Source organism: Dreissena polymorpha, chromosome 15 (genome assembly GCF_020536995.1).
Source record: "Dreissena polymorpha isolate Duluth1 chromosome 15, UMN_Dpol_1.0, whole genome shotgun sequence".
Lineage (NCBI taxonomy): Eukaryota > Metazoa > Mollusca > Bivalvia > Myida > Dreissenidae > Dreissena > Dreissena polymorpha.
The window spans coordinates 53,480,965-53,492,040 of record NC_068369.1 but is presented as its reverse complement, the minus strand read 5'-3'; the positions used below and the strand labels follow the sequence as shown (position 1 = coordinate 53,492,040).

The 11,076-nt window shown below is 37.9% G+C and overlaps 1 protein-coding gene across 1 annotated transcript in view; it reads right to left on the bottom strand.

The window, feature by feature from the left end:
- Positions 1 to 326: 326 nt before the first annotated feature.
- LOC127859290 (uncharacterized) overlaps positions 327 to 11,076 on the bottom strand; it is a 72,698-nt gene continuing 61,948 nt past the window's right edge. The window contains exons 38-48 of the mRNA XM_052396532.1: positions 9,725 to 9,846; positions 8,736 to 8,911; positions 8,435 to 8,519; positions 8,100 to 8,214; positions 7,569 to 7,715; positions 6,615 to 6,743; positions 6,149 to 6,277; positions 5,108 to 5,236; positions 3,520 to 3,696; positions 2,299 to 2,462; positions 327 to 1,887 (exon numbers count right to left, since the gene is read on the bottom strand). Coding sequence (XP_052252492.1) covers positions 1,699 to 1,887; positions 2,299 to 2,462; positions 3,520 to 3,696; positions 5,108 to 5,236; positions 6,149 to 6,277; positions 6,615 to 6,743; positions 7,569 to 7,715; positions 8,100 to 8,214; positions 8,435 to 8,519; positions 8,736 to 8,911; positions 9,725 to 9,846 — 1,562 coding nt within the window. The 3' untranslated portion in view covers positions 327 to 1,698. The remainder of the gene's footprint in view (positions 1,888 to 2,298; positions 2,463 to 3,519; positions 3,697 to 5,107; positions 5,237 to 6,148; positions 6,278 to 6,614; positions 6,744 to 7,568; positions 7,716 to 8,099; positions 8,215 to 8,434; positions 8,520 to 8,735; positions 8,912 to 9,724; positions 9,847 to 11,076) is intronic.

Genomic DNA, 11,076 nt, shown 5'->3' with positions numbered 1-11,076 from the left:
TTGCTTACCTTATGTGTCAATCTTCGGTCATTTCCGTATGTATTCGTTAGGTGTCCGTTGCATACGTTATATTTATGTTGCAGACAAGTGACTTTATATGACCAATCAGAATTGTACATGTAACAATTATCAATGCTTTCGTTGTTTATATATATATAGTAATAAGACAGTCTTACTTAAGCGGCCGAACATACGAGTCGCATTATTGCTGGCTTTCGCGGGATGGGCCCGTTGCGGGCTTCGCATGTATCTTGTATATAACAACCATTTTGGAAACGTTGTGTTGTGTTAATAAGCAGAAATAAAACGTAAAGCAATCAGAATCGGACTTTGTAAACGTTTATTGTCTACGTTTATGTATGTGTTATGGTACAGAAAATTGCTCGCCTTTTCTTCAAAACGTCGAGTTAAAATTAATAAATACACGAACATCAGCTTACATCATATTTTTACTGGAATATTATTTAACTAGACGGAAACATTTCAAATAAGGCTTATTTAACAAATACCGCGCATTTCATTCGTACATGCACGATCTATGGAAAAAATGATTTTTATTTGTCAATTATTCAACAGAATACACGTATTAAAACAAAAAAATACGTGTTCCTTAAAAATAGATTCCCCTGAAAAAGGTGTGTATTTGCTTAAGTTGATTGGCAATTTAAACAGAATAAAATGACTTTCAAAGATGTTCTCACACGTGTATCTGACAATTTAAACAGAATAAAATAACTGTCAACGATTTTCTCAAACGTGTATCTGGCAAGTTTAACAGAATAAAATGACTTTCAACGATTTTCTCACACGTGTATCTGGCAATTTTAACAGAATAAAATGACTTTCAACGATTTTCTCACACGTGTATCTGGCAATTTTAACAGAATAAAATGACTTTCAACGATTTTCTCACACGTGTATTTGGCAATTTTAACAGAATAAAATGACTTTCAACGATTTTCTCACACGTATCTCGGAGAAATTGTTAACCAAAAAAATTAAGAAGATTAAACACTGATTATTTTTACCCAAGTATACTGAATCCCTTATATGTGAACTGCGTACAAATAACGCACAAAAGACTGTCTCTGACGGACGCTCAAACAGATGAATTGACGCTACAATTTCTATGTCCCTCAGTCTTTCGGCGGGGAATAACAAAAAAGCGTTATTAGTAAAACCCATAGTGAAGTGTTCAATTATATACTAAAAGATGCGGATATATGTACAATGCAGTTTGTATTCAATAACACAAAATGATTGGCTGCTTTTCGGATGCGTTTAATTCTTGCTGCGTGTGTCTTAATAAAATGCATACATGAGGCTAAGCAATGACGTATACTATAGGTCCCTGGGCTAAGTGAGGCTGATACATAAAACAGTTCAAAATAGTATATTTTACGGAAAATGGTTGGAAATATTGATATCAAATGTATGATTGAACTTTTACTAACATGACCTACGTTTCTGCAACTGCAAAGTGATTAAGTCGCTTTAAATCCTACTTATGTATACATTTTGTATTATACATGTAAAATAAGGAAAAACTATTCCCTAAAACAAACAAAGTAAGCACAATATAAGCACCACGTACACAAAAACGATTATCTCTTTTTAAATAAAACATCAGTGTACGCTAATATCATTTTATGAAAATAAATGAGCAGATAAGACGCGTCGCTTAATCGAATTGGTCTTTCAAGAATCGCTGTCTTTAAAGAAGCCATTGTTATCATCTTCCTCGTCCTCATCTGAGTCCATCTTCGCGGAGTGAACCCCGCTGGTGGCGTCTGATCTAGTGCTCCTAGTTTCCATGGCAACATCGTCGTATCCATGGTGCACGGGATTCACGAAACCGGTCCCTGTGGGCATGTGCGTCGCGAGTATCTGATAAATACAAACACGTGGATGTATTGAAACTTTGGTGATTTTATTTGTATTTATTCACCTTCTAATATGTAACGGCGTCTAAGAAATGTATACATGCGTATTGATGACAACTTTGATATTTTTTTATTGTACAAATGTGAATATAAAGATACTAAAATAAGTACTTTGTTTTCATTGTAGTTTTCATGTACTAATATTGTCTGTTTAAAAGGTTTATGTCATAAAAAAAGAATCAAATAACAATTATGTAAAATCGCAAGAATAATGAAAATATTACTGGCAGAATACAAACGTGCTTGATCGGGCTAAAATGTTATCACACGTGTAAAATAACCAAATAAAATTTCTGCAACTTTACGTAAGTCCAGATATTTGAATTTTAATCTAAACAAACAAGTGGATACTCACTTCTTCACTGAATTTCTGGGCCCCGGGATTACTCCCAAATCTTCCCTCCGCGAATTTCCGGGTAATAAATACTGTTGCTACGATACCGATGACGAACAGTATTGATATACCAACCAGCATGCCCGCAAAATGGCCCGAGGACATATTCACGCCTGACTGGCTGCCTGGAAAGATCGAGCGTTGGAAAATAAGCCACACTTTGAAATGAGACTGTAAGTTTGGGTCATTTCTTAAATGGTATTACCTTTTATTGATAGAATGTCTGCGTGTGTGAGTGTTTCCTGTTTGTTTGCGTTATGGCATTTTCGTATTGTTGTATATATTTATAGGTGGTATCTAAAATAAGTTCTAACATCGGGATGATAATACTATGTCACACAATACTATATATACCTCATTACAAATTGCATTTCACCTATCACCAGATGTTTCCCTAGGTGATTATGCACCGATAAATGTTCACTCAAATTTCGTACAAATATTAATCGGTTAATGGAGTCGCGCTCTGTGAAAATCGTGCTTACTGCATGTGCGTAAAGTGTCGTCACAGATTATCCTATGTAGTTAGAACAGGCTAATCAGAGACGACGCCTTTCGCCTAGACTATATTTTCCCTTCGAATAGACTTCCTTCAAACGAAATGTACAAATATTTATCATTTACCTTTTAACATTTCGAATACAGTCTTATGCATGCAAATGCTTGTCATTATGACGCCATTATAAATTTGTTTGATTACCAAAAAAAATGTGTTGATTTTTTTGGCAAATGTGCATGGTTTTATCATTACAAATTAATAATTCAAATTATTGGTCTCCAGTTACGTATTATATTCAACATTTGATGATTGGTAAAATTGTGTTCTTGCATAAGCATTCCCCTTTAATTGTGGTTTGCTGCTTTCTGCTCCAGACATGAATGGATTTTGCACAATGATTAAAATACAAGAACCTTATTCGCTTAAAAAGTTTCGCATAATTGAGCCACACTCTGATAAAAATTTGCTTACTGCAGGTGTAAAGTCAAAGAATAATATGTGCAATCCGCAAAAATTGGTAAAGGACAAAACTATTCGCCTAAATGGAATTTAAGTCACTTATAAAAGAAAGTCCATTCAAGTCGAAAATCGTCGTCCCTGATTTGCCAGTGCGGACGTGCATTAAGACCCGTTTTCCCACAGCTCACATCATATTCATCAATCATATCTGCACTCTATCGCACCTTGTTGCTGCAGTTTCTGTGGCGACCCTACCGCCAGGGTCAGGGAGGTGTTACACTGGGAACCCGTGAAGTCCGGGGCGCACAAGCACGTGCCACTGAACGAGTCACAAGTGCCATCGTTGTAGCAGTTTTGACACACCTGGGCACAGTCGGCGCCGAAGTAACCATTAGGGCATGCTAGAACCGACATGCGAGAACGAAGCAATAAGTATCATGAAATGAAAAGTCATAGCTAAAAAAAATATTGGGTAAGTGTAGAAAAAATAAGTTTATTTAGCGAGGCTTAGCAAACCTAAGCCACGAGCCAAGTAAATTAACTTATTTATTTGGACACGTACCTTGTATTCTATTCATCCCACTCCAGTCTTTATTTTGAAAACAAACAAAAGTTAACGACCGACTTTGTCTGGAAAATACGATAAACATCAAAGACGTCATACAAATACACAAAATAACGTACGTGTTCTGCGCATGGCAGCTTTATCAGGTAGAAATAAATAAAGCTTTATTGCTGCATCGCCGCGATATATCAGTCACGCACAGGAAAATATATTTTCGCCATATGCTTAATTTAAAGACGTAATTGATTTTTTAAACTGTTTTCTCCGTCATTTTTTGTTATTTGTCCACAAGAAGACAATAGTTTCCATTATAGGTACGATTTTCCGTTACAGGTATCATAGACGGGTCATAGGCGATACGGATATGGCATGGACCACCATAAGTCTACCACCTTGAAATCTCTAATATAGAATCGTGTAACAAACTACAATAAAGCAATATGTTGCCAATAAGTTGCTCGTCTATCAAATATTTGTTGAAATCAAAGATTTGTTTCTAAGTAGACTTTATTATAAATACGTAATATATGGATGACCGCATGATATGATTAACATGCTTATAGACAAATAGTATACTTCGATTAATGTACATGTACACGAATGTGCTATTTAGCCAACTAACGTCAATAAAGTAATGCCATACTTATTGGTTTTACCACTACAAGCCATTAACAAATCTGTCTAGCAAAATAGATAATAATTTACGTCGTATTTTGCCATTCTTTTCTAAAAAACGTGTCTTTTCTAGAACAGTGATTCGCCCTTACTTTTGTGTTGTTAGAAGAAGACTTAAAAATGCTATGTTATCCGTTCAATCATATGGGTTTATACTCATGTTTTAAAAATTCAAAGAGTAATTAAAACATAAAACAGCAGTGTAGTATTACTTGACACCCACATTTATAATTATCGTCGGAACCATAGTTCGTTCAAATAAGCTATGCTAATTAATGAAGTGATAACGAATTATGGTTCGACGATACTGTATGTGCCTCGTTCATTAAAGTGTGGACTAAATGCATGCGCGTCAAGCGTCATCCCAGATACATGTGCATTCCGCACAGGCTAAACAGGAACGAAACTTCACGCCTTAACTGAATCTTCGTTAACAAGGTCCGCCATTTAAACAAAACATTTGATCAAACCGGAAAGTGTCGTCCCGGATAAGCCTTTTTGGACTTATTAACGCGCATGCATTAAACACCGTTTTTCCCAGAGCGAGGCTCATATTTGAACATTGTGCTCACTTTGGTCACATTGGTTCCCGGCCCATCCCGGCTGACACCTGCACGCGCCAGTGACCGGGTCACACACGGCGTCGTTTTTGCATGAGCAAGGTTGTGCGCATAGGTACCCAAAGTAGTTCCTCTGACAACCTGCAATACAGATTCGTGTTTAGACTGGTATCGTGATTCCGTCTTCGTAAATTGTGTTTAATATATACATGTATATATATATATACACCGTCACTAGTGCACATCCAGCTTTGTCCATTTTGTATAATTGCTACATTATGCACATAAATATATTTGAATTTCTGTGGCATTTTCTATACAATTATATAGTTTAATATTTTATCTTATCATTCTATACGAAGTGGCCCATTTGGTCCCAAAAGAATGTTCATATGACTTGAAATACTGGTAATACGTGTTGGTAAGAATGAAGGGAAGGACGTTTTACCACAATTGTTTACCATGCATAGACATTTCACGTAACGATTTGAAACTTATTGAATCATGTTCCGACTCCTGTTCACCCATCATTGAAGTATTATGCTTGTGAACGAACAACATACCGTTGTTCGACCCTTACTAACACATCGCACAGTGGTGCCCTTTCTTGCCCAGCGGAAACCTTCAGGTCCTGTCCCGTTGATCGCAGTGGGCGAGTGCTACACACCCATCACACAGTGATGCCCCATCTTGCACGGCGGGGGGGGGGGGGGGGAAACCTGCTGGTCACGCCCTGTAAGTCGCCCACCTACCCATATCACAGTGATGACCTATCATTCCATGTGGAAAACTGAGAGACTGTTACTTACCCATCGCACAGTTGTGCCGTATCTTGCGAGACGGACCTTGCAGTTTCCGTCCAGATGGTCGTTATGGGCAACTGTTAATTCCCCATGCAACAGTTTTGCCCTATCTTGCCTCCAGGTGCCGTCTCGGTGGTCGCCCGGCGCGGTGGACACCTGCTAGTCCCGTCCTGTTGGACGTAAGAACAACTTACCCATATGACAGTTACCCAATATATGTCCCGTGGACACCAGCTAGACTGTTACATACCCATTTCGCATTGATGCCCCATCTTGCCAGGCGGACACCTGCAGGTTCCGTCTCGGTGGTCGCAGTGGGCGCCGTTACAGGAGCACAGGTTGGCACAGTTTTGGCCCCAGTAAATATCCTGGTCACATTCTAAATGGCAAAACATGGATATCAGTTAAAACAAGCTCGATTTTCTCAAAGCCTTAGGCTTGTACAGACATTGTTTGGGAAAAGTGTGTTTTTGAAAGATCATGAGAACTATCTATCATCGGGACTCGAGTCTGGGGAACCGTATACATGACGCCCTTTCGTCAATATAAACATAACAATATCTTTTTTAGACACAAGGAACAAATTCTTTAGGTTAACAAACGGTTTAATAACTTACAGTGTACTTGACAATACTATTCATTATATGGGATTTTTCAATATTATACAAAAGTATACATCTTTACCAAGTAATATGAAGTATTTAACAGCCACTTACGTAATTCGCATCTGGACCCTTTGTACCCCGCCTGGCAGTTGCACTGGCCCGAGAACGGGTCACAATTTCCACTTCCGGAACACTGACATTGCTGCGAGCAGTTCCGGCCCCAGAATCCTCGAGGACAGACTTGATACGCAGTGAATATTAATTACATGTGTGTGTGTGTCAACCTTGACATTATTTAAAAACACTGTATTTATTTAAGATCTAGTAATGGTATGATAATATGTGTCTTGTTCTGAGAAAACTTGGCATAATGCATGTGCGTAAAGTGTCGTCCCGGATTAGCCTGTGCAGTCCGCACAGGCTAATCAGAGACGACACTTTCCGCTTATATGGTATTTTAAGTTTCAAGGAATTCCCTCCTTACCGAAAATCAAGTTTAGGCGAAAAGTGTCGTCCCTGATTAGCCTGTGCAGACTGCACAGGCTAATCTGGGACGACACTTTTCGCACATGCAATAAGCCCAATTTTCTCAGAACAAGACACATATAATGGTATGAATAACACTACTAGTGCGAGATGTTAACTAATGTCAGGATCTCAGGACACTGTGTTGGCATATAGTATTCCGCGTAAGTATCAGAATATTTGTATAGTCCCCTACATAATTTTAGTATTCTATATTAAGATATACATGTTAAAATAAATTCGGATTCAATTGCGGTTCTGTTATAATGAAACAAAATCAATTATGGCAATTTAATGAAAATTGTTTCATTTATATGTGTGATATTCCATACAAGTACCTACAATCTTTCAAAGCGCTGGTTTATCACCGACAATATTAATTGACGTAACCTTCATTATGATGTTTGCGTTTCCAAATTAAACATTCAACTGCCTTCAATTCAATTATACATGGATTGTTCTTTTACATTTTCGTGTACATTTATTTAATAGTTTATAGCGTTTCATTATTAATTTGAGGTACTATAAAGCCGTTCTCACCACTTTGGCACGCGGCTCCAGTAAAGCCGGAATTACACATACAGGTTCCGTCCACCGGACTGCACATTGACGTCGTAGTATCGCACGGACAGGTAGACGTGCAGTTAGCTCCATACATTCCGGCTGGACAGCTCTCGCGGCATTTAACTGAGCAGAAAATGATATTAGCCGCATCGTGCGGAAATCGGTCTTAAAACAAATGCGATCAGCGTAGCTCCAGACCAGCCTGCGCAGTCTGGTCAGAAGCTACACTGTCCGCTAATGAGACCATAAAACCTTGCGTTAATTTATAGCGGACAAGAAGCTCCTGACCAGACTGCGCGGTTGCAAAGGTGCAATCATTAACTCGCCATCTTGTGCATTAATGATCATATGACTATAAATAATAGTAGTGCATGAAATGAATTAGCGTTGTTTGTACCTTCTGATAAGAACGGATTTTAAAAGTATATATAGGCTTATGTTTACAGTTTATGTAAATACCTATGTAATTTATACGGTTTTTAAGTATTCAGTTTCAACAAAACCTACCGCCAGTAAACCCCGGTTGGCACATGCACAGCCCCTCATCTGAGGTACATCCGGCGCCATAGGGACCACAGCTGCACTGTTTCGCACACTTGTCCCCGTAATAACCGACGGGACACTGTCAACAATGCAAAAGATACAAATATTACGAATAAATAGCAAAACAAGCATTACAACTTGGCAAGAAGTGCAGCGATAGTTTTGTTGAACATAGTGTAGAGGTTATAATTGGACGCACTATCATCAGTAATATTGAATGGCCGGAAATCGATACACTCTATTTTAGATGTCCAGAATATACCCAAAAAAATGAATCGGATAAAAATGTTACTGCATACCACGGACTGACACGTCTCGCCCGTGAATCCCGGCGGACATGAGCATTTCCCGGACACGTTGTCACACACCCCATTGTTCTGGCAACTAAAAGAGCATTTTTATTTTGTAGATCTAAAAAAAGTGCATGTTTTCCAAATGACTGCATAAAGTTGTGTAAAATAGAATGAGACTTCAATGTAAAATTTCAAAGGCTTTTTCTTGTGTTTTTTTTATATTTGCTTCATGTAATTTTTGTAATAAACTTATTGTGTAAATATGTTTGTTGATGTAGAGATGATGCACACTTAAACGCAAACATACTTGCATGTTTTAGAACATCCATCGCCGTATGTGTTTGTTGGACATGGTCGTCTGCATAGAGGCCCGGTATATCCGGTATTGCATGCGCATGCGCCAGTTACAAAGTCACATCCGGGTAGCGAAAAAATTCCGCAATCCGGGCATTTGAATTCACAGTTTGGTCCGAAAGTGTTGTTCTGAACATAAATTAATATTCTCTTTGTGAGATTAAAATTGTCTACAAGAAAAAAACTATTAATGCGTTTAATTTAAACATCGTCTTTCTACACAATATATTATTAGTATTCATATGAACTGAAAAAGCAGTGATATGTGATTTTGAACCAAAACTAATTCGGAAGATATGATCAACACACTTAGTCGTTTTCAAAAGCACGCTTCAAAGTTGAAGTCTTGCGCAATAATGATTATATGGGTCGTGCCCTGTTAAAAGGGGGTTTAATGCATGTGCGTAAAGTACCGTCCCGGATGCAGTCCGCACAGGCTAATCAGGGACGACACTTTCCGCTTTTATGATATTTTTCGTTTCAAACAAATCTTCTCTTAGTAAAAATTAAGTTTAGGCGGAAAGTGTCGTCGCTGATAAGCCTGTGCGTATTGCGCAGGCTAATCTGGTACGACACTTTACGTACATGAATTGAACCCCCTTTTTATATAAAGTGTGTATAAAATCTATTTTATCATAGGTTCGTATTGATATGACTTTCAGCAAAATGTGAAATTTAACTAGGGAACTTAAATGTATGACCGGGATCCTCATGGACAATAATATCTAGAACGTTGTAAAATCATTCAGTTTTATCACACGTGATCATAGAACATTTCAACGTTTTTGTATACAATTATTGTTGCAGTTATCACTTTAAATTTACATTCGATCGTTACCCCAATCAACAGACTTTCATATTCTTTATAATGAAATGGACCGACAATTGTTCAACACCATACAAAATATTTCGTGGTTTGAAAATAACGTGAACGTTACTCACAGTGCACGGCTGGTCGCACCTCAGTCCCGTATATCCGCTTGCGCATAAACATGCACCAGTAGTGGGATTGCAGCTCCCAAACGTACAACTGCACTGACCGGCACAGTTCGCGCCAAACGTCACTGTAATTTGTATGAGTCGTGTTCTGAGAAAACTGGGCTTAATGCATGTGCGTAAGGTGTTGTCACAGATTAGCATTCCGCACAGGCTATTCAGGGACGACACTTTCCGCCTTTACTTGATTTTCGGTAAGGAGGGACTTTGAAAATTCCATAAAAGCGAAAAAAAGTCGTCCCTGATTAGCCTGCGGACTGCACATGCTAATCTGGGAAACACTTTACGCACATGCATTATGCCCAGTTTTCTCAGAACACGACTTATATGTATATAAAATATGACAAGTAAGGTGAGTGCATGTGTATACAAAACAATTTTCCTTCAAGATATGCCTCTAAACGATAAAATGACGTTGTAATGAGAGTCAATTAAGCCAGGAGAGCTCCTACCCCGAGTTGTTTAAAATACACGTGTTAAAATGACAAATTGTTCTTTGTATCCGATTTACAACGATAAAGCGTACAGATCTAATTCACTGCTTGACTCTAACTTGGCATGCCAACTTTAATATGTTACTTTATTGCGAACAAACGTTTAAACTTGCACATTTCTAAGTAAATATGTTGCTTATTGGATAATATTATTTTACAGCAGTAAATACTTTTCGTGGGTAGAAATACTGTGTGCATGTCATGATAACAATTTCCTTTAATAAGTCTTCATTGTCTTTTTCGAGTTTTGCTTGTTTGTATTTTTAATGACGTTGCAGTCGCACAAAAATAAGCCAATAATAAGGCAACCTTCTCCGTTTCGGCATTAACAAAATATTGTTTATGTGACTACGGTCAATAATTCCTGTCATGTACGCACAGGTGCGCAAACATTCTATTGACTATAGTTAATAATATGCGCAATCGTTATTTTTAAATCAAAAGGCGAACATCGCTGAAGAGGAAGTAGAAATATCTTTCAAAAAGATATAAGGCATTGATTGCGGTCGGCGTTGATGAACGATCAAAAGTTAAAGCTTTACGATCAAACATAGCGAATGCCTTTTTTCTGCACAGGTCTTAGCCGCATCACACGCAAATCAATTACGGGGTGTTGCACCAGATTGCTTGGCTTATTTTGCTTTACTAGATATTATTGCTCAGATATCTATATTTACAAAATATGAAAACAAAAGAAGAATGAAAATAAATGAAAGCATATAGATCAGCCGACAACACACGAATCATCCTACATGTTTGAAATATTTATACGCGTGTTCTTTGAACAGACCTGTATAGTGGTTT